The sequence below is a fragment of the Rhinopithecus bieti genome, unplaced genomic scaffold (assembly GCF_001698545.2).
Source record: "Rhinopithecus bieti isolate Rb0 unplaced genomic scaffold, ASM169854v2 scaffold_20170, whole genome shotgun sequence".
In the NCBI taxonomy this organism is placed as follows: domain Eukaryota; kingdom Metazoa; phylum Chordata; class Mammalia; order Primates; family Cercopithecidae; genus Rhinopithecus; species Rhinopithecus bieti.
Genome location: NW_016810097.1, coordinates 1806679 through 1830551, shown reverse-complemented (window position 1 = coordinate 1830551; position 23873 = coordinate 1806679). Strand labels below are relative to the sequence as shown.

The 23873-nt window shown below is 43.7% G+C and overlaps 1 protein-coding gene across 1 annotated transcript; it reads right to left on the bottom strand.

The window, feature by feature from the left end:
* Positions 1 to 1370: 1370 nt before the first annotated feature.
* HSPA9 (heat shock protein family A (Hsp70) member 9) lies at positions 1371 to 23063 on the bottom strand. The gene is made up of 17 exons (XM_017891310.1): positions 22577 to 23063; positions 21403 to 21461; positions 21104 to 21191; positions 18210 to 18391; positions 16222 to 16346; positions 14612 to 14685; positions 14418 to 14524; positions 13960 to 14122; positions 13597 to 13689; positions 8585 to 8794; positions 5922 to 6149; positions 4626 to 4730; positions 3927 to 4044; positions 3465 to 3559; positions 2777 to 2869; positions 2457 to 2597; positions 1371 to 2128 (listed from the first exon to the last, which is right to left on the bottom strand). The coding sequence occupies exons 1-17, from the start codon at positions 22655 to 22657 to the stop codon at positions 2051 to 2053; spliced, it is 2040 nt and encodes a 679-aa protein (XP_017746799.1). The 5' UTR covers positions 22658 to 23063; the 3' UTR covers positions 1371 to 2050.
* Between the last annotated feature and the right edge of the window lie 810 nt (positions 23064 to 23873).

Below are 23873 nucleotides of genomic sequence, written 5' to 3'. Positions count from 1 at the left end.
TTANATTCTGCAGGTTGGAAACAGTCTTTTTGTAGAGTCTCTGAAAGGACATCTGAAAGCCCTTTGAGGCCTATTGGAAAAACCAAGTATCACCAGATAAAAACCAAAAAGAATTTATCTGAGAAACTGCTTTGTGATGTGTGGATTCATCTCGCAGAGTTAAACCTTTTGTTTGATACAGCAGGTTGGAAACACTCCTTTTATAGTATCTGTGAAGGAACATTTGGGAGCCCATTGAGACCTATGAGGAAAATCATAATATCCTCAGAGAAAAACTAGAAAGAAGCTATCTGTTGAATGGCTTTGTGGTGTGTGGATTCATCTCACAGAGATTAAACTGTCTCTTGATTCAGCACATTGAAAAAATATTTTTTTCTAGAATCTTGAAGGGGCATTTGAGAACCAGTTAAGGTCTACAGGGAAAAGACAAATATCCACAGGTGAAAAATAGAAAGAAGCTACCTGTGAAACTGCTATAGGCTTTGTTGATTCATCTCACAGAGTTAAATTTATAGTTTGACTCAGCAAGTTGGAAACACTCTTTTTGGAGATTCTTGGAATGGACATTTTGGTGCCCAGTGAGGCCTCTGGGGAAAAACAGAATATAGCCAGACAAAAACTAGAAAGAAGCTCTCTGTAAAACTTTTTTGTGGTGCGTGGATTCATCTCAGAGTTAAACATTTCTTTTGATTCAACAGATTGAAAAGCCTCCTTTTAGAGAATCTGCAAAGGAATATTTGGGAGCCCATTGAGGCCTATGGGGAAAACAATATCCCAATATAGAAACTCTAAGAAAGCTGTGTGTGAAAGTGGCGTAATGTGTGGATTCATCTCACGGAGTTAAACCATTCTTTTGATTCAGCAGATTGGAACAATTTTTTGAGGCATCTGTGAAACAACATTTGGGAGTTCATTGAGGACCATGTGGAAAATCCGAATATCCTCAGAGAAAGAATAGAAAGAAGCTATCTGTGAAACTGCTTTGTGTTGTGTGGATTCATCTCAGAGACTTAAACTTTTCTTTGATTCAACAGTTTGGAAACACTTTTCATGAAGAATCCACGAAGGGACTTTTGGGAGACCATTCAGGACAATGGGATAAAACAATATATGTCCATGTAAAACGTAGGAAAAAGCTACCTGAGAAACAGCTTCATGATGTGTGGATTCCACTGACAGAGTTAAATTTTTTTTTTTTCGATTCAGTAGCTTGTAAGCACTCTTTTTTTGAAAATCTGCAATGGGACATTTAGGAGCCCACTGAGGCCTATGGGAAAAAAAACACATATCCCCAGAAAAAAAAGAGAAAGAATCTATATGTGAAATTGCTTTGTGATGTATGTGTTCATCTCACAGAGTTTATTTTTTTTATGCTTTCTATATTTATTTAAAAAAAAATCCAGAACGAGTAAGAGAACAATCATCAAGGATATAGGTGCCAGACACAAGGCAGAAGGTAGCTAGAAAAGTATGCCATAGGGAAGTTAAGACTCTAGCCTCATTCCTGCCTTGTTTTAATAGCTGTACCTAATATAAATAGCTAAGTTTTCCATTGTTCTAGATTCCTCTGCCCCATCTACAAACATGGCACAGCCAGCTTGACTTGTAAGGCCTCAGCTGAAGGACCCCGTGTACACACAGGCCAATACAGCAGTACTAGCCTAACTAGAAGGATCTATCTCATCCCCATATGTCGTCTCATTTCAAGTCTATGGATGACTACCTTAATTGTTGTGTGCGAGATGTTTTCACCCCTTGACACTTCAGCATAAAATAGTTAAATCTTTATAATGATCAATTCATCCTACCTCCTTTTACATGCAGCTGAAAAATGACAGGCTAGGGACATAGAACATTGTGAACTTTATACTGTTAGAATCACCATCCATTAAATGATCACTAGCTAATGGTCACTAAATTTACAAATTAAGGAAATTATATATAGAATACTGCAAAACACAGTAAAAGACTGAAGTTTGCCCATTTCTGCTCAGGAAGTCTCTCCACTCCTAAGCTTCATGTTGTCCTTCTGGCTTCAAAATTTCTGCTATTACTGTTTTTCCTCCTTTTGATCTTCCTTTTGTTCCCCAGTGCCAGAACTTCCAGAGCCTTCTCGCTCAGATGCCATCTGTTAAGAAAACATTTGAAAGCCACTCAGATTTAATGTTAGGGCTAACCATTTGCTCTTTGTTGCACTCCAAGATGAGAGACCCACATATTCCTCATCATTCATATCTATTCCACTCCCCCTCCCCGCTTTCTACCCTGCTTCTGGATTCCTTCCCTTTGACACTACCCCTAATGTCAAAATAGAGTCGAGACGGCAGGAGAATATCTTCAACTCCAATCTCACTTTCAATTCCACAAATGGCTATGGAGGGAGCCACCAGTAACGGTCATCAAGAATAGTTCCATCAAGATCAAGTTAAGATCAAAATCCACTTCAGCCCTTGTACCTTTTTGTATGCCATTTCGAAGAGCTTCAATGATGCCTGCTGAAGAGAAGATGCTGCCTGTCTAATGTTTTCTCCTGTTTCACTGTCTTTTCTAGCCAGGAGCTCCCTCATTTTGGAAATCTCTTCTTTCAGCTTGTTGCACTTAAAAAAAGAAAAAAAATCCTTACTTTTCCAGGTCTCCTGTACCATTACAAGTAGAAGTACTATTTAGAAACATTTTAAAATAATTAAACCCCTATCAAAATCCACAGAAAAATAAACTTCACTGCCTTTGGTGAAAATGTGTCCAACCTCTTGAGTTACTTTAAAATAGAACTCACCTCATCAGCAGGTAATTGGTCCTTGAATTCTTCCATCTTGGTTTCTGTGTCGTGAATGATTCCTTCAGCCATATTAACTGCTTCCACTCGTTCCTTAGAGAAATTAGAAGTTTAAACGAAGACTTTCCAATCAACCAAAGTTTGCTGAATGTCTATACTCAGTAAGACAATAAGCTATGTGCTGCATACAGTTACAGAGTAAAAATAAAAGTAAGGGAGAAATCAGAGCGGCATGAAGTAGTCTGGGATGGCTTTGAGAGAGATTTGGGCTAGATTTTGTAACATCAGATTTGTGATGGAGAACAGAAAAAATAATAAAGGCACTGCACACATAAGGTATAAGCAACAGGGAAGGAAGAATAGATTGATCTTAGGTTTTCTTACCCACAACCTATGACATGTCCAAACTCTCCCACTTTCTTGTTCAAGTGATTCTCCTGCCTGAGCCTCCCAAGTAGCTGGGACTACAGGTGTGCACTACCATGCCCAGCTAATTTTTTTGTATTTTTAGTAAATATGGGGTTTCACCATGTTGGTCAGGCTGGTCTTGAACTCCTGACTTCAAACAGTCGGCCCACCTTGGCCTCCCAAAGTGCTGGGATTATAGGAGTGAGACACCGTGCCCAGCCCCAAACTCTCAAGACCGAGCTTTACTAAGATTAAAGTTCAGAAGACAAAAAGTAATCACCTTCTTTCGCCGGTCTTCCTCAGCATATTTCTCTGCATTTTTAACCATATTTTCAATATCATCTTTGCTTAACCCACCAGAAGACTGGATTACAACTGTAGTAAAAAGAAGGCATTTCATTAATTCCCAGGTAAAGGTATATGCCTCCTCTTCCTCCATTGCATTAAGAGTACTCTGGCTCACAGCAGCCAATCTTGATACAAATTATGAAGAGGAGAAATACTTTATAGTCCTATAAAGCAAAATGAAACCAAGGACCCAATACATACACAAACACCAACTGGCCTGTTTGCCCATGAAAACTTCAGCAATCCACAGGCTCAGTGCCTATTTGGGGGGAATAAACACTAGTACAAGTGAATCTGACAACTGAGGGGCAAAGAGGACTCATCATCCTAAGAGGGTCTATTCCCAAGACCTCCCTCACCTCACTCTTAGGGTCTGATAAACAAGGTGACTTACTCTGCTGCTCACGTCCTGTGCCTTTATCTTTAGCAGAAACATGTACGATCCCATTGGCATCAATGTCAAATGTAACTTCAATCTGAGGAACTCCTCGAGGGGCTGGTGGAATTCCAATCTAAAATAAATAAATCCAGAGTAAGGTCCTCTTACAGAGGGGTCCAGTGCTATTATTTTCAAATCTATATGGTTTTATAATAAACAAGTCACTTGGTTCCTAGGAAAACAAGTGATTTAATGTACAAAAACACAAAGTTTATAAGCAACAGTAGTAGTTTGCTGCCTGAAATCAACCGGTTTTATACCAGTGAAATTTAGCTATAGCAAGTAACTATAATGGCTGTATATACCTGTGGACACACTAAATGACAGACAGCAAACCTCCCTGCTATTATTCACCTCACCAATAACCAATAAGCAATGCTGATCAGAAACCAGTAACAATATCAAATGTCTTCTAAATGAGTAATCAGGAGTTTATTTCTGAGGAAATTCCTAAGGCACAAGGAAAAAGCAAGGCTTTCAGGTAAAAACTGATGCCATGGGTAGCCAGTTGCACAAAGTGTCTGCATCCCCTCTTCTCAAGACTACTCAGTATGTATGTGTATGCCAGCGGTTTATACTAATATTTTTATGGCTTAGAATATTATCTCACTTTACAGTGAAGGAGGCATAGTATTCAGGATTCACAATACCTACCAAAGTAAACTGTCCAAGGAGTTTGTTGTCTCCAGCCATCTCTCTCTCACCCTGACACACTTTAATTTCCACTTGCGTCTGACCATCAGCGGCAGTAGAGAATACCTAGGGAAAAAGAAAACCTCCTGGGTTAGCAATCTGATTAACCTATTCCCTTTCTATAGAAAAAATGAAAGCCAAAGGTTCACATTCCAAGATTGGAAGGCTGCTAATTCACAGTATGTTCAGAACAAAGGCTGATGTCTTTATAGGGAATAGGACTAGGATTAGTACAGCAAATGGGCATACAATAGCAATTGTTTCAGCTAAGCAAATGCATCTCCTAAGATGCAGCAATAGGAGAGAAGGCCTCAAAAAAGGAACTAAAATGTTGTAACACGCTCATCTGGGGAAACGGGATCAGGGAAAGATGATGTATTGTGCTCAGTCACAGGAAGTCACCACATACTTTTCTTCAGAATGATGTGTTGACAAATACATCACTGCACAAATACACCAACAGCCATAGTTTTATGGAAAAACATCCACAAGATTAGGGAAGTCAGGAAATAATATATATACATTTTTTGAGACAAGGGCTCACTTCATACTGTCACCCAGGCTGGAGTGCAGTGGCATGACCTCAGCTCATTGCAGCCTCTGCCTCACATGCTCAAGTGATCAACCCACCTCAGCCTCTTTAGTAGCTGGGACTACAGGTACACAGCACCATGCCCGGCTAATTTAACTTTTTGGAGAGAGGGAGTTTCACCATGTTACCCAGGCTGGTCTCAAACTCCTGAGCTCAAGCGATCCTCTCGCCACAGCCTTCCAAAGTGCTAGGATTACAGGCGTGAGCCACGGCGCCCAGCCAGAAATAATTCCTACTTCAAGAACAAGCCATGTCCAAATAGCCCTGCTTGGATATCTCGGCACCCCCATACCACCCCCTTCATTCACTCATAAGAACACTCCCCTAAGTCTGGTCCACACTATCCTTTTTACCGTCTTTGAGAACAGAAGACTTCAGGGAATTCAGTCTCAAATGACTGAGATCCCTTTTAACAAATTATGTTAATCCTGTGGAGGAGACTACTAATGTCCTTCCTATAAACATCTCTATCAGCTAACGCGTAAGAACTTTTCTGGTAACAAAAAAAAACCAGGATTCTCACCACCCATAGTTAACTATTTACTATTCTAAACAGCAAAACGAAAAACTGAAGTTTTCTAGAAAAAGCTCATGAAAGTGGCTGCGATCACATCCATCATAGAACCTAAAACCCATGTGACAAGGTAGTAAGTGATAGCTCTTACCTGGCTCTTCTTGGTTGGAATAGTGGTATTCCTATTAATAAGTTTGGTAAAGACACCTCCTAGAGTTTCAATACCAAGAGACAGGGGAGTGACATCAAGGAGCAGCACATCTGTGACATCACCGGCCAACACACCTCCCTGAATGGCAGCTCCAATGGCCACAGCCTCATCAGGATTGACAGCTTTACTTGGGGCTCTGCCAAAAAGATCCTGCACAGTCTGCTGAACCTGAGCATCAAGGAAAAAGAACCTGTCAGCCCACACTTGTGAACTACCTGAGCAGAACAAAAGACAGCACATGTGTCCTTCGGTCCCAGCCAAATCTTAACTCAAATCTAAGAATGTTTATTCAAATGACCATTTCATAGTTGGGTTCCTGCTAATGATCTCGTAACATTCATACACTTTATACTTAGAGGAGTATCTCCTTTATGACCCTTGTAAATCTGGGAAGGATTCTCCTAAGTTTTATTATCTGGTTTCCCACGTAACACATTAAATCATTTGAAACAGAGGATGCAAGGCAAGGGGACTTAGAAGTCCACATCCTCTTGTATATTATCAACTAAAGACCAAATTATCATATGCAGCTGTAGTAATAATTTGCATTGCTAACGTGGGGGCATGTTCTTCCCTTGTATTTATTAGTGATAAAGTTCCATTTGAATAGTATTGGGGATAATTTCTTTTTTTATTTTTCTTTTTGAGACAGTCTCGCTCTGTCGCTCAGGCTGGAGTGGCACTATCTCGGCTCACTGCAAGCTCCGCCTGCTGAGTTCACGCCATACTCCTGCCTCAGCCTCCCAAGTAGCTGGGACTACAGGCGCCCGCCATCATGCCCAGCTAATATTTTGTATTTTTAGTAGAGATGGGGTTTCACCGTGTTAGCCAGGATGGTCTACATCTCCTGACCTTGTGATCCACCCACTTCAGCTTCCCAAAATGCTGGGATTACAGGCATGAGCCACCACGCCCGGCCTCGGGGATCATTTCTTATTACAAAGGCATCCACCTGGTCCAGGGCCTTTTTTTTCCCAGGTTCATTTTTCTTTTTTGCGTATTTCTTTAAGGTCATGTATTTCAATGGAAAAATTAAGAAAAAAAAAAGGTCACTATCTTAGGCCCAAGATAATCCTATTTAGCCTACCAAGAAGAATTGCATCTTCAACAGGTTTGTGCTCAGTCATTATTTTTCAACACATGTTCTTTCAGAATGATGTGTTGAATAAAATACATCATTGCACACATCTTAGTCGAAGAGATGCACTATGCTGCAAAGACACATGTACAAAGACGGTGGCTGGGGTGAGGGGGGCATTATTACCAAGGTTTTATGCTGTCTCTGACCTCAAACTTTGTTTCAATCCTAAAAATTCTATGACTGAGTTCGGGATCCTCCCTGCTACTGCCCCTAAAGAAATTCTGCCCAAGTTTTCATATATCTATATATATCTATATCTATATCTGTATTTTTGGAGACGGAGTCTTGCTCTGTCGCCCAGGTTGGAGTGCAGTGGCGCGATCTCGGCTCACTGTATTTTCTTTTTTTTTGAGACAGGGTCACACTCTTGCCTGGGCTGAGTGCAGTGGCATGATCATGGCTCACTGCAGCCCCAAACTCACTCAAGTGACTGACCTTAGGGCTCAGGTGATTCTCCCAAGTAGCTGGGATTACAGGTATGTACCACCACACCCAGCTAATTTTTTGTATTTTTGTACAAAGGGGATTTTGCCATGTTGCTCAGGCTGGCCTGAAACTCTTGCAGACTCACGTGATCTGCTCACCTCAGCCTCCCAAAGTGTTGGGATTATAGACGTGAGCCACCATGCCCGGCCTATTCTTCAATTTTAACAAAACAAAGAGAAAAGAATTCTTTTTTTCTTTTTCTTCTTTTTTTTTTTTTGAGACGGAGTCTCGCTGCCTGTCGCCCAGGCTGGACTCGCAGTGCCGGATCCAGCTCACTAGCAAGCTCGCGCCTCCGCCGTTAGGCCATTCTCCTGCTCAGCCTCCCAACGTAGCTGGGACTGCAGGCGGCCCGCCGCACCGATCGCCCGCCGAGTTCTTGATTTGTATTTTCTTACATAGAGACGGGGTTCACCGTGTTAGCGCAGATGGTCTCGATCTGCCTGACGCCCTCGTGATCTCGCCGCCCTCTCGGCCCTCGCAACCCACAAGTGCTGGTTAGCAGGCTTGAGCGCACCCGCCGCGCGGGCCCTCTTCTTGTTCTTTTTTTTGAGATGGAGTCTCGCTCTGTCGCCCAGGCTGGAGTGCAGTGGCCGGATCTCAGCTCACTGCAAGCTCCGCCTCCCGTGTTTACGCCATTCTCCTGCCTCAGCCTCTCGAGTAGCTGGGACTACAAGCGCCCGCCACCTCGCCCGGCTAGTTTTCTGTATTTTTTAGTAGAGACGGGGTTTCACTCGGTTAGCCAGGATGGTCTCGATTTCCTGACCTTGTGATCCGCCCGTCTCGGCCTCCCAAAGTGCTGGGATTACAGGCTTGAGCCACCGCGCCCAGCCCAGAAAAGAATTCTTTAGTGAGGATATAATCTCATCTCCCTTTTACGTCACCCCAGCAGAACAGGCCATATATTCATGGCACCTGTCCCAAGTATACACTATGTGCCAGTCCCCTCTCTCCATGACAGAATTCCACGGATCCATACCTTGGGCATCCTAGTCATGCCACCCACAAGAATCACTTCTCCTATGTCACTCTTGCTGACTTCTGCATCTTGCATAGCTTTTTGGCATGGAGCGATAGTCCTCCTGATTAGATCAGTGACAATCCCTTCAAATTGAGCACGGGTCAACTTCATATTCAAATGCTTGGGTCCAGAAGAATCCATTGTAAGATAGGGCAAATTGATATCAGTCTGCAAAGGAAATGTTTAATTGCATGTCTGTGAGCAGGCCAAATGACAGTTACATTTATTATTTCAACTAAGATATGACCATGCCCTAGGACAGAGGACTTGGAAAACCACAGGGAGGGTGAGACCTAATTTAAATGAATAGTCACCAAGAATACTTTTTTTTTTTTTGAGACAGAGTCTCACTCTATTGCCAGGCTGGAGTGCAGTGACATGATCTTGGCTCACTGCAACTTCCGCCTCCCAGGTTCAAGCAATTCTCCTGCCTCAGCCTTCCGAGTAGCTGGGACTACAGGCATGTGCCACCATGTCCGGCTAATTTTTGCATTTTTAGTAGAGATGGGGTTTCACCATATTGGCCAGGATGGTCTCGATCTCTTGACCTCGTGATCCACCCCGCCCGGCCAAGAATAGTTACTCTTTAAGATGCAATGTTTTATCTCCCCAGAGATAAACACTACAGAATCTGTTTTAATGAAGTTTATAGTTATTAACAAGAATGCAGCAGATAAGCAGGAAAAAAATCCCCATTCAAGAGATAAAGAGCTATTCTGCCACTAAACACTCATTAGAACCACATTACTGATGTTTTCCTTCACCAAGTTTTAAAAATATCCCATGTAGGTGAAATGTCAAAGTTATTTTCTGAACCAAATAACATGCCATCAACCCTGGGCTCTGTTAAGTTCCAGGACATTTACAAGTAGTATGAAAGCTACAGACATACTCTCATTAATGTATGAGGATTGACTTGTATGGCCATCACATCCATGGACAGCAGCTGACAGTCACACCATGTAACATCCAGTATTTAATAAATCCCAAATCCCAGTACAACATAAGATCTTACAATGTGTAACTAAGAGAGTGAGTCCTTAACCATCTTTCTTTAGGAGAAAGTATCCTAGACATTTCAATACTTAATAGAATTAACAAACAGAGTTAACACACCATCTGTAGAACAGTGATATCTAAATATTATTGACAATTTCTTTTTTACAAAATGTTGATTAACCAAATCAGAACACACAATTATCTAAATCAATGCTATCCAGTAGAATTTTCTGTGACAATGAAAATGCTACTTACGCTGTTCAATTCAGCAACCACTAACAACATGACTACTGAGCACCTGAAATAAGACTAGGGTAACTAAGAAATGTAATTTTAAATGTTATTTAATTTTAATTAATTCAAAACCCACATTTGGCTATTATAGTAGCACAACTCTAAACACTAAAAGCTAATGGCAACCTGAAAATCTTCAGCACTAACTCTCAACCCTCTACAATGAGTCCAACATCCATCACTATGTTCTCTCCTTACCTCCTTTCTCAAACCCAACCACTTATGTCTCACTCACACTCTCTCATCCAAGTCCTTTCTCAACACATGGTTACCAACACCCTCCCCACACCCACTCAGGCTGCCTTCTGCCCTTAACAATTCTCCACTCTACTCCAGCCAAAGGACTTTTCACAAATCGACACATGACCATGTTACTATCCTCAACTCCTCTGGGGTTTGTACTTACTTATCTTGGGAGAGATGCCAAATCCCAAATCTATAAAGCCTCTAGTCCAAGGGTGTCCAATCTTTTGGCTTCCTTGGGCCACACATAAAATACATTAACACTAACAGTAGCTGATGAGCTTAAAACAAAAAACAAAAAGCAAAACTCTCAATAGTTTAAGAAAGTTTACAAATTTGTATTGGGCCGCATTCAAAGCCATCCTGGGCTGCAGGTTGGACAAGCCTGCTCTAACCTCATTTTCCATGCCCACCAACATCCGACCCCAATCTTCACTCTGCCCTTTTGGCCACTTTGGCCCTTTCTCAGGTCTTCACCTGAGAGCCTTACACTTAACCTATTTACACATGCCCATTTATCTTTTTCTGATAAACTCATCTCTCAAGTGCTATTCTTTTTTTTTTTTTTTTTTTTTTTAAGACGGAGTCTCGCTCTGTCGCCCAGGCTGGAATGGAGTGGCTGTATCTCAGCTCACTGCAAGCTCCGCCTCCCGGGTTTACACCATTCTCCTGCCTCAGCCTCCCGAGTAGCTGGGACTACAGGCGCCTGCCACCTCGCCCGGCTAGTTAGCAGAGACGAGGTTTCACTGTGTTAGCCAGGATGGTCTTGATCTCCTGACCTCGTGATCTGCCTGTCTCGGCCTCCCAAAGTGCTGGGATTACAGGCTTGGCCACCGCGCCTGGCCTCAAATGCTATTCTTACTATGCTGAACACCTCTCTCAGGTATCTTCTTAGATTCTTTTTATTATTTTTATTTTTTGAGACAGAGACTCATTCAGTCGCCCAGGCTGGACTGCCATCTGGGCTCACTGCAACCTCTGCCTCCTGGGTTCAAGCGATTCTCCTGCCTCAGTCTACTGAGTAGCTGGGATTACAGGCGCCTGCCACCACGCTTTGCTAATTTCTGTATTTTTAGTAGAGACAGGGATTCACCATGTTGGCGAGGCTAGTTTTGAACTCCTGACCTCAAGTGATTCATCCACCTTGGTCTCCCAAAGTGCTGAGATGACAGATGTGAGCCACTGCGCCTGGCCCCTTCTTAGATTATTTTTAAGAGACCTCCTCCGTCGCCGAGGTTGGGGTGCAGTGGCACAATCAGAGCTCACTGCAGCCTCAAACACTTGGGCTCAAAGGATTCTTGTGCCTCAGTCTCCTGAGTAGCTGGGACTACAGGCATGCACCTGTGGTGTAGTGCACCACACCCAGCTAGTTTTGTAGAGATTGGGGGTTCTCACTATTTTGCCCAGGCTGGTCCCCAACTCCTGAGCTCAAGTGATATTCCTGGCCCTGGCCACCCAAAGTATGGCCCCTTCTTAAATTATAAATATAATTGCCTTTTTACCACTTGTTACATTAATAGTAACTTAAATTTAAGAGTATTCACAATTTCCTATGTTTTCCTAAGCTTGTAATATTTATGAACTTGGTAATGCTCAGAACTCTTAGGGGAGGAGTAAAGTACCACTATTATCCTTATTTTGTAGATAAGTAACAGTAATGTTAATTCATCCAAGATCACCAATTAATAAGCCACACAATGGGGACTCGAACCGCAGCAGAATGCCTGCAGAACCACCCTTAACCTTTACTTTGTATCACTTCTAGTTTAACGTTTACTAATCTGTTCTAATTAATGTCCATCTTTCCAAACCACAATATAATCTGCATGAGGGTAATAAATGCTAAGAATTTATTCAATAGATTTAAAATCACCTATGCAAAACTGAATGTATAAGGATGCTCAATACATCTTGCTATAATAAACGCTGGAAAACAATCAAAATGTCTATCAATAGGATGCAGCCACACTAATTAAAACCAACCAATCTCTTCCACCACCTCGCATCCCCTACCCCAAATATCAAATCCCTGGGAAGAATTACAAACCATTTTCTGGCAGTGCCACGTATTTCAACTTCAACCCTAACCAGCGTTGCAACGTTCTGCCACTCCATGATAGCAGGGACAAAGTAACATCAGCAAGACCATGGATGCGTGTGTATAACTATGTCATTCCTCACAGCCACTTTAAAAAACAAAATCCAGGTTTGACTGAAGGTTCATTAGCAGCAACCACTTTACCAACACAATGACAATCATCATAAATACCTCTTCCCTTGTGGGTGATCAAAATAAAGGTGTCACAGCTCTGCTCTTCCTACAGTCACACAAGACACCGGAAATAGATCTGCTGCTTTCTGTCTTCATGGGTCTCTAACACAGATCTAACATGGTTTATACAATTCTACTCTTGGTGGTTAAGTGAAGTTTCACCTCTCAGAACTGGAGCTAATCAAGCTGACAAAGAGACTGAGTAAATCTGATGCTCACAGATGGAAACTTGAACAAGCTTCAGCTCATTTTCTAGACTGGTGATTCAAATTATTGTCATTTTTTGAGACAGGGTCTCATCTGTCACCCAGGCTGGAATGAAATGGTGTGATCACAGCTCACTGCACCCTCAACCTCCTGGGCTCAAACAATCCTCTTACCTTAGCCTCTGGAGTGGCTGGGACTACAGCTGTGTAGACTGTGACCAGGTAATTTTTCAAATTATTTATTAAGTGAGAGACAATTAGCCGGGCTCAGTGGCTCACGCCCGTAATCCCAGCACTTTGGGAAGCCGAGGCAGGTGAATCACCTGAGGTCAGGAGTCCAAGGACCAACCTGGCCAACATGGTAAAACCCTGTCTATACTAAAAATACAAAAATTAGCCAGGCATGGTGGTGCACACCTGTAATCCCGGCTACTCGGGAGGCTGAGGCAGGAGAAATCACTTGAACCCAGTGATTCAAGATTCAAGTGTGCTGAGCCGAGATCGCCGCACCATTGCACTCCAGCCTGGGCAATAGAAGCAAAACTCCATCTCAAAAAAAAAGACACAGAGACTCTCCAATTCACAAGGAGAGGTTATTTAATACTGTCAGTTAAGACAGCAGTTTCTCCAAGCTAGTAATTCTAGTTTTAAACACTGCCAGAGCAGGTTTTAAAATAAATGTGTTTAACTGAAAGGCCAACAAGTATACCCAGCATTATTCATATATTATTCAGCTCCAGTGTATGTACCTGATTTGGGTGGTTAAAAAAATTTCAGCTCATAAAGAAACTAAACACCTTACTGCTCCTGTGCTCACGACAAAGGTCTCTAGAAACCAGAAAATTGAAAAAACAAACGAAAAAACTCAACTGACATGAGGCCAATTAGAAAATACTATTTAAATAAACTCCGGCTGAAAATACCCATCAAGACCGCTCAAATTTTTCATGTCTCACCTGCACAGATGAGGAGAGTTCACATTTAGCCTTTTCAGCAGCTTCCCGTACCCTCTGAAGTGCCATGTTGTCTTTAGTCAAATCAACCCCTGTCTATAAAGTGAAGACATTGAACACCAGCATTAATGAGGTAATAAATTTAAACTGCAGTAATAAGGTGGAACAACACAAAATGGAATCATAACCTTTATATACAAGATGATTACTTTTTATTACCCTTAATGTGTGGGGAAAAAATATTCTGAAAAGAGTATCTGTGTCTAGAATAAGGGGGTTGAACTGAACTCGTAAACAAAGCAAAGAGCAATCTGAACAAATTCTCAATATCCCAACATCTACATATGAACCACATTGGTAACTCACCTCTCTCTTGAACTCCTTCACAATGTGCCGTAGCAAGGCCTGGTCAAAGTCTTCCCCACCTAAGAATGTGTCCCCATTTGTGGATTTCACCTCGAATACTCCTTTCTGAATTTCCAGAATAGAAATATCAAAAGTTCCACCACCTAAATCATATACAGCAATGCTGTAAATGATTTGTGAAAGAAAGAAAGAAATCCTTAAGGAACAAAACCTATCACCAGAATATAAATTTCAATAACCAAATACAGATAATCTAAGCTTTTCCCTGAGGTATATACTGGTCAAATTACCATGGCCCAAAAGAAAACAAAGGAATGGTTTTGAAATAATAATAAAAAAAGACCATACAGACTTAAAATCAGTAAAAGCATTATTTAAGTAAAAGGCTCAATCACTAAGAAATCAAGTGACACTTTAGTTTCACACACCCAGGTGAGAAATTTACTGCATAAACTTACACTTTGTCTTCTGATTTGTCTAGACCATAGGCAAGAGCAGCAGCTGTGGGCTCATTAATCACCCGAAGCACATTCAGTCCAGATATCTGGCCAGCATCTTTAGTGGCCTAGAGAAAACAAAGAGAAAAGCATTTTTGTACCCTTCCATCCCAGGCACGTTACTTTTTGTGAGTAAGAATGCTAATCGACCTTACCTGTCTCTGCGAGTCATTGAAATAAGCTGGGACTGTGATCACAGCATTTTTTGCTGTGTGCCCCAAGTAATTTTCTGGAAAAGAATGAAATTCCATCATGGAATTCTGTCAGAACAGAATTATTAACATAGCCCAACAACCTGTGTCATCCTTTAGGAGCCACAGACAATATTCATCAGTCTTTTGACAAGTGACCTAATATGTCTTTGCAGGAAAACACTCCAAGTAAATATACTGGTTAAAAACCCAAGATCAGGCCGGGCACGGTGGCTCACATCTGTAATCCCAGCATTTTGGGAGGCTGAGGCGGGCAATCACCTGAGGTTGAGAGTTTGAGACCAGCCTGACCAATACTTCTCTACTAAAAATACAAAATTAGCCGGGCGTGGTGGCACATGCCTGTAATCTCAGCTACTCAGGAGGCTGAGGCAGGAGAATTACTTGAACCCGGGAGGCGGAGGTTGCAATAAGACAAGATCGCGCCACTGCACTCTAGCTTGGGCAACAGAGCGAGACTCTGTCTCAAAAAAAACATAACAGAAACCCAACAAAACCGGCGCCGGGCGTCGGTTACTCACGCCATGTAATCCCAGCACTTTGGGAGGGCCGAGACGGGGCAGATCACGAGCGTCAGGAGATCGAGACCATCCTGGCTAATACGGTGAAACCCTGTCTCTACTTAAAAATACAAAAACTAGCCGGGCGACGAGGCGGGCGCCTCGTAGTCCCCAGCTACACGGGAGGCTGAGGCAGCGGGAATGGCGTAAACCCGGGGAGGCGTAGCTTGCAGTGAGCTAGATCCGGCACTGCACTCCAGCCTGGGTGGCAGAGCAAAGACTCGTCTCATAAAAAAAAAAAAAAAAAAAAAAAAAGAAACCCAACAAACCCAAGACTGGCCAGCCGGGCACGGTGGCTCATGCCTGTAACCCCAGCACTTTGGGAGGCTAAGGTGGACGAATCACCTGATCCGTCGGGAGTTCGAGACCAGCCTGACCAACATGAAGAAACCCCATCTCTTTACTAAAAATACAAAAGTGGCTAGGCATGATGGCACATGCCTGTAATCCCAGCTACGCCAGGTGGAAGGCAGGAGAATCGCTTGAACCCAGGAGGTGGAGGCTTCGGTGAGCTGAGTTCGCGCCACTGCACTCCAGCCTGGACAACAAAAGCAAAACTCCGTCTAAAAAAACAAAAAAACAAAAAAACCCAAAAACCAAAACCCCTAGGATCAGTCTTTCAACATTTTAGTGAAGGTTCACTAAACTACAAATGACCTTTAGACTTTTAACAGCCACTTCAAATAAGAAGTTCTAATTTATACCTAACAGGGACAAAAGCTTAATGTGTAATCTTGTGGCTTTCAATATAGATAGAACATACCCGCTACTGGAAAAAAAGAAACAAGCCAGACACCATTAGTGAGATTTGAAGATAAATTCAATCTGCAGGGAAAGCATGAAGTGTAACAGTTTTGCCATTCCTAGGTTTTCTATACAAAAGGGACCACAGATTCATCTACAGGATGCTGGGGCACAGGGAGCTAGTGATCTCACAGGAATCATTCTGTTCTTAGAACTTTCCCAGATGTGAACTAAACCCACTCAACTCACCTGCAGTCTCTTTCATCTTCATCAACACAAATGCTCCAATTTGACTTGGAGAATACAGCTTCCCATGAGCCTCAACCCAGGCATCACCATTGGAGGCACGGACAATTTTAAAGGGAACATTTTTACTGTAAGAACAAGAATTCTATTAGAGAAAACTAGCCTGAACAACCTCATATGACAAAATTACCACACACCATGAACATCCATCTTCCACCCCAAAAGACTCATTCATGGCCAAAAAATGACAGTTTGTGAAATTTTTCAGAAAGCAATCACTAACGTGGTTCATGAGGATTACAAGGCAAAATGAAATGAAGTAAATAAATAAAAGAAAGCAATCATTAACATATAAAACATCACAATGAAACCTCAACATTTTTCACTTAGCACCCCAGGCAGAAGATTTTTGCAGCCACTTTACAATAATTTGACGATGAAACCGTTACTGTATGATCCAGCAATTCTACTATTTAAGAGAAATGGAAACATTTATGTCCACACAAAAACTTGTACACAAACGTTTAAGGCAGCATTATTTCTAATAGCCAAAAAGCAGAAACAGCTCAAATGTCCATCACTTGACAAATGGATAAACAAAATGTGCTGTATGTCCATACAGTATAGTATTATTTGGCCATAAAAAGGAATGCAGTACTGACACATGCTGCAACATGGATGAACCTTGAAAACAAGCTAAGTGAAAGAAGCCAGTCCCAGAAGTCCACGCGACTCCATGCATACAGAACTCATATTCTACTCAAGCTCAATAAAGCTGTTTAAAATTTTAAGTATTTACATATAGAAAGACACACATACACACTGTCTTGCCTCGTTGGCCTAGATGGTCTTAAACTCTTAGCCTCAAACAGTCCTTCTGCCTCTGCCTCCTAAAGTGCTAGGATTACAGACATGAGCCACTACCTCCAGGCCTAAAAAATTTTGTATACAACAGGAACCTCTACCTATGCTTCTAGTACTTTTTTTTTTTGAGACAGGGTTTCACTGCTATTACTCAGACTGGAGTGCAATGGCACGGCACGATCTTGGCTCACTGGAACTGCCGTCCCCCAACACTCTAGCCTCACTAATAGCTGGGACTACAGGCACGCACCACCGAGCTCAGCTCGTTTTTGTATTTTTTGCAGAGGCGGCTTTTCCTCAAGTCTCAAACTCCTGAGCTCACCTCAGCCTCCCAAAGTGTTAGGATTACAGGTGTGAGCCACCCCATCTAGCCTCTAGTATGTCTATTTTAGAAAAAAGCAGGCTGAGCATGGTGGCTCACGCCTGTAATTCCAATACTTAGGGAGGCTGGGGTGGGAGGGTCAGTTGAGTCCAGAATTTCAACACCAACTTGGGCAACATAGTGAGACGTGTCTCTATTTTTGCGGGGCGGGGGTAGAGAAAAGGAAAATCAAGTTTTTTTCTGTACTGGATCAACACACGATAGAACCTATGCCATTTCTGCGGTATGTATTCAACACTGAACTATGAGGTTTAGGAATGCTTTGCAAAATTTCATGTATCATGTCAATACATAGCAAAGACCTAATGTGTAAAGACAAAAATGAATTTTTTTTTAGCAGCCCAGGCTGGAGTGCAGTGGCAGTGGTCTCAGCTCACTGCAACCACTCCTGGGTTCATGCGATTCTCCCGTTTCAGCCTCCCGAGTAGCTGGGATTACAGGTACCCACCATCATGCCCAGCTAATTTTTTAGTAGAGACAGGGTTTCACCATGTTGGCCAGGTTGGTCTTGAACTCCTGATCCCAAGTGATCCGCCCACCTTGCCCTCTAAGATTATAGGCATGAGCCACTGCACCCGGCCAAAAATGAGTTTTTTAAAGAAATTACCCTTTTGGCAGTGGTATAGATTTCCCCTAGGGACAATAAGTAAAACGACTAGGGTGAGGTGCTCCAGGAATCCTAATCAACATGCTGAGGCTCTTCTGTGTAGCCCTTGCAGATAACTGCGCTTTTGCTACTACTCACATGTCTTTCTGTACTTCAGGATCATCATATCGCCGGCCAATAAGACGTTTGGTCGCATAAAATGTATTGTTTGGGTTGGTGACAGCCTGTCGCTTGGCTGGCATTCCGACAAGTCGCTCACCATCTGCTGTAAAGGCCACAACTGAAGGGGTGGTTCTGGCACCTTCGGCATTCTCCAGCACCTAAACTCCCAAAATGTGATAGAGAATAAGTTTGTAGTTATCACTGGTATCTTTTTTGAGACAGTCTCACTCTGTCGCTAAGGCTGGAGTACAACGGCACAATCTTGGCTCACTGCAACCTCTGCATCCTGGGTTCCAGCGATTCTCCTGTCTCAGACTCCCTAGTAGCTGGGACTATAGGCGTGCACCACCACGCCCAGCTAATTTTTTGTTATTTTTTAGTAGAGACGGGGGTTTCACCATTTTGGCCAGGCTGGTCTCGAACTCCCGACCTCAGGCGATCCGCCCGCCTCAGCCTCCCAAAGTGTTGGGATTACAGGCGTGAGCCACTGCGCCCAGCCTATCACTGGTATCTTTGCAGCAATCATTTAAGACACAAAAACAGCTCCCAAATTATGAAACAAATGCGCACGAACAATACTGGGCGTGCTTTACTGCTCATAGTTAATGAACAGTAGATATTTAACGTGTCTTTAATCCTTTACTTTCAAACTACTACTATTTTTTTTTAGATGGAGTCTCGCTTTTGTCACCCAGGCTGGAGTGCAGTGGTGCGATCTCGGCTCACTGTAAACTCCGCCTCCTGGGTTCAACTCTCCTGCCTCAGCCTCCTGAGTAGCTGGGATTACAGGTGCCTGCCACTATGCCCAACTAATTTTTTTTTGTACGTTTAGTAGAGATGGGGTTTCGCCAAGTTGGTCAGACTGGTCTCAAACTCCTGACCTCAGGCGATCCGCTCACCTCTGCCTCCCAAAATGTTGGGATTAAAGGCGTGAGGCACCGCGCCTGGCTTTTTTTTTTTTTTTTTTTTGAGACAGAGTCTCACTCTGTCACCTAGGCTGGAGCGCAGTGACACTGTCACAGCTCACTGCAGGCCTGACCTGCCAGGCTCAGCTGATTCTCCCACCTTAGCCTCCAGAGTAGCTGGGATCACAGGTGCACACCACTGTGCCTGGCTAATTTTTTGTAGCCCAGGTCTTCAAAAGTGTTTTGCTATGTTGCCCAGGGTGATCTTCAACTCCCACTCAAGAGACCTCCCAAAGTGTTGAGTCCCAAGTATGACTCACCAGGCCTGGCCCTGATTTACATTTTAAAAGCTGTTTTGGTTGCTTTTAAGACTCGATAGGCGAACCTTTGTAGTGCTGATAATTGTATGTATCTAACTTCCCAGAAAAGGATTAAAAAAAAAAAGGATTTAAATGTGGTATAGAAATAGGACGCTAATTTACTATTAAGAGGGGTGGGAATGGCTTGCACTGTTTGGTTACTCTGGTAACCACCAAAGTGCTGCATTTTCTAAACTGAACCAAAGTTGGAGGTGCAGAGACAGACTAGAAGTGGAGCTTCACATCTGAAGTAATGCATGTTGTTCATTGGAGCAGGTTATTCCTTTTGAAGCCTCCTTACTCTGTACATTGAACTTTTATTCCTACTGGGTTTTTAGCAAGATTTAGAGCACCTGGAATTCTTGACTCTTGCTTCTACCATTCATGGCCTCTTTTGCTCTCATGCTTCCTCTTTCCCCCCATCTCCCCTTCTGAAATAACCTGAACTGTCTATGGTCTTCTTATCCCACTTGTTTGGCACCGAGATTATTCCTTCTCTTGGCCCTAATTTGTGCTTCTTAACATTTTTCCTATATGCCTGAAATCTGCGGCCAACCCCCGCAAAAATTTAGAAGTAGATATAATTCTCCATGTGGAAGTAACATTGGGTCCCAACATTGGGTATGAAAAACCTGATCTATAGTCTTTTCTTTTGAGACAAAGCCTCTCTGTGTCACCCAGGCTGGAGTACAGTGATGTGATCTTGGCTTATTGCAACCTCTGCCTCCTGGGTTCAAGTGATTCTCCTGCCTCAGTCTCCTGAAGAGCTGGGATTACAGGTGCTGGCCACCATGCCTGGCCTTTTTTTTTTTTTTTTTGAGATGGAGTCTCACTCTGTCGCCAGGCTGGAGTGCAGTGACACAATCTCGGCTCACTGCAACCCCGCCTCCTGGGTTCAAGCGATTCTCCTGCCTCAGTCTCCTGAGTAGCTGGGACTACAGATGTGTGTGTCAGTACGCCCAGCTAATTTTTGTATTTTTAGTTGAGACAGGTTTCATCATGTTGGCCAGGATGGTCTCGGTATCTTGACCTTGTGATCCACTGTGCCCGGCCAATTTTTTGTATTTTTAGTAGAGACGGGGTTTCACCGTGTTGGCCAGGCTGGTCTTGAACTCAGGACCTCAGGTAATCCGCCCTCCTTGGCCTCCCACGGTGCTGGGACTGCAGGCGTGAGTCATTATGCCTGGCCAGCCCTGATCTATAGTCATGTTTTTGTTGTTTTAGTTAAAAGTAGTTTCAGGTCAGGCTCAGTAGTTCCCAGCATTTTGGGAGGCCAAGGCGGGTGGATCACTTGAGTTCGAGACCAGCCTAGCCAACACTGTGAAATTGTCTCTACTAAAAATACAAAAAATTAGCCAGGAATGGTGGTTCACGCCTGTAATCCCAGCTATGTGGCCAAGGCAGGAGAACTGCGTGAACCCAGGAGGCAGAGGTTACAGTGAGCACAGATCGTGCCACTGCACTCCACCCTGAGCTATAGAGACCATCTCCCAAAAAAAAAAAAAAAAAAAAAAGCAAATCAGGTTCTCAAATTCCTTAACTAAGGAAAAGACCACAGAATTCTGGATAGGTTCTGGATGGGATACTAGTTACCAATCATGCTCACCTTTGCTTGTTTACCTTCCATAACTGCCACGCAGGAGTTGGTAGTACCCAAATCAATACCAACAACTGCCCCCTTGATTGCTTCTGATCTGTAAGATATTTAGAACAACGTCACAGCTATTGTTATCCTGATAGACCAAAGTCACTGGAAGATAATATTTAATTTGAAAATTAACAGTGGTATACTACATAATCTCTAATACAGATAAATTAGAGAAGAATAGTTAATCACAAATGTAGAAAACACTGCTATGAAGTTTAATATGTATTCCCTCTCAAAGGAAATGAAATTATACTTACGCATAATCCCGCCTCGAAACAATTCTAAAAGCCTCATGACTAAGGCCATTCCAGCCATCCTAAAAAAGAAAAAAACTGACTCAGTCACCAACCAATGTGTATCCTGAGAGGAAAAAAAGAAAACTTGGGCTCATTTAGCATATAAAATACATTAAGCTACTAAAACAGTAAATATTAAAGTTTCCCAAATAAGTAAGATAAAAAAAGGTAAATAAAAGATGGCCTTAGAATCACATTACAATAGGATTTCTCAACCGTGGCGCTATTAATTTTGGGCCAAATCTTTGTTGTGGGGGGTGTTCTGTGCATTATAGGACATACAGCAGCATCCCTGGCCTCTACACCCTAGAAACCAGTAAGAACCCCAGTAAGTTAGTGACAACCTAAAATATCCACAGACATTGCCAGATGTCCCCTGGGGGAAAACACTTCCCCTGACCTTGCCATGCAATTAGCTTAAGAGAACTAGGATTACTAAGTCTTTAGAGAAAAAAGAAAAATTAAGTAGTGGCTTTCCACTAGGATAAAAGATCTTTATCACAATTTAACTTCAGGCTCCTTCCAAGCCTTCCTTAATGCCCATATACAATTCCTATTCTCCAAAATATTTGTCTTTAATTTTAGAAAACAAGTAACCACTCCATAGCCTTTTTTCCGCCCCCCGATCTGCTTTTTTTCCTTAAGTAACAAACGCGTACAATCTTACACCACCGATTTTGAGAAAATGTTGCTAAGCACAAAAACTGTAGTTTTATTTCCGTCTCAGAACTTTCTTACTTTACTTCACCTTATTAACGAGATTCTTACACACTCCGTATTCTGTAGAGGAGCCGAAAATAAAACCAAAAATAGCGGCTTTCCTAATAGACTGCATCCCTCACCCCCAAGGCCAAATCTTTCCATTCAGCCACAGAACGAGCCATCAGGACCACTACCTGGTAATTTTGAGTTGATACTCTAGATCGCGAGGGGTGTGACTCAGCAGGGCCCAAGCCGGAGGCAAAACCTTCGGTAAAATCTTGAGCCGGCAGCGCTAGCTATGGAAGGCCCGTCATCTTCCTTCCCGCCTGACCTATCCCGGAGAATTCAAACCCTGAAGGGCGCGCGGCCTGCCGCACCGAGGCCCGAGGCCCGAGGCCGTGACCCCATTCGGGAAGGTCCGACAGTTCCTCACCTGGTGGCGGGCGGCCGTAGGGCTCCGGGAGGCTGCGGCTCCCACGAGACGGGCTGCTGCAGCTCGGCTGGCGCTTATCATGGCGGATAGATGGATGAGTACAAGGCAGCAAACAGGCGCTCGGGCGGCCGGGAGCTGCGCGGTGCGGTGGCGGCAGCGCTTCTGGAAACCTCCAACCACGTGGGGTGAGGGGCGGGGGTTGATCACTGCGGCCCAGAGGCCCGCTCTTCCGCTGAGGCGCCGTCCGCGCCGCCTGACCAGAGGATACTCGACTGCGGCTCCCGGAGCCAGGGCGTACAGGTAATATGCTCCGCAGCATGATGGCTGGAGAACGCCTGCCCTCCTGTCCCGGCTGCGGCGGCTCTGGGCTCAAAAAGAGTCTAGGGGAGGAAGAGGGGCATGAAGGCGGCACCTCGGACAGCCCTGGTCCTCAGCGACAGGAAAGACTCAAGGTCACACGGGATAAATTGCGAACGGATTACAGTCTTCTTGCGTCAGTTGCGCGGAAGGAGGAGCCTGTTGCGCCTGCGCAACAGGCATCCCGCTAAGAACCTAGAGCGCATGTGCGCAGGGAGTGGCGGAAAATGTGGGTGGAGACTAACGACATCGCTCATTGGGTGCCTGAGCGCACGCCAGCGTTGCCTGGGGCGAGTCCGGGCGCGTGCACATCCCGCGGGCGTGAAAGTGTTCCCCCCTCTCGCTCCTGGAGGACGGCGCCATCTTGTCTTGTGGCTTTGTTAAGTGAGGACGTCAGTACTTTTGTTGCTTGGTGCCGCCCGTCGTTTACAACTTGAAATATACTTGGATATGCAGAGCTTAAACAATTTCGTGTTGCGTTTTATCACAGGGGTCTTGGGTTTCCAACTACAAAGCGTTTGGTTCATACATAACATTAGGCCAATTGGCCTGCACAAAGGGGAAAAAAAAGTAGCTGAGGTTGGCAGGGCGCGGTGCCTCACGCCTGTAATCCCAGCACTTTTGGGAGGTCGAGGCGGGCGGATCACGAGGTCAGGAGATCGAGACCATTTTGGCTAACACGGTGAAACCCCGTCTCTACTAAAAAATACAAAAAAAAACTAGCCGGGCGAGGTGGCGGGCGCCTGTAGTCCCAGCTACTCGGGAGGCTGAGGCAGGAGAATGGCGTGAACCCGGGAGGCGGAGCTTGCAGGAAAAAAAAAATAGCTGAGTTACAGGCCCTTTCTCTCCCCACTGTGCTGGGCCTGACTTGAGACTCCTCTGGCCCTTTTCAAACCTTGTGCTGGTGGCAGGATGTCAACTACTACTCTACCCTGTGACC

Coding starts and splice junctions, on each gene's coding strand:
- HSPA9 (XM_017891310.1), bottom strand. CDS start 22,657: ATGATAAGCGCCAGCCGAGCTGCAGCAGCCCGTCTCGTGGGAGCCGCA. Junction 2,870..3,464: donor AGGAAGACCGGCGAAAGAAG/GTGATTACTTTT, acceptor AATTTCTCTAAG/GAACGAGTGGAAGCAGTTAA. Junction 2,129..2,456: donor TCGAAATGGCATACAAAAAG/GTACAAGGGCTG, acceptor TTTTCTTAACAG/ATGGCATCTGAGCGAGAAGG.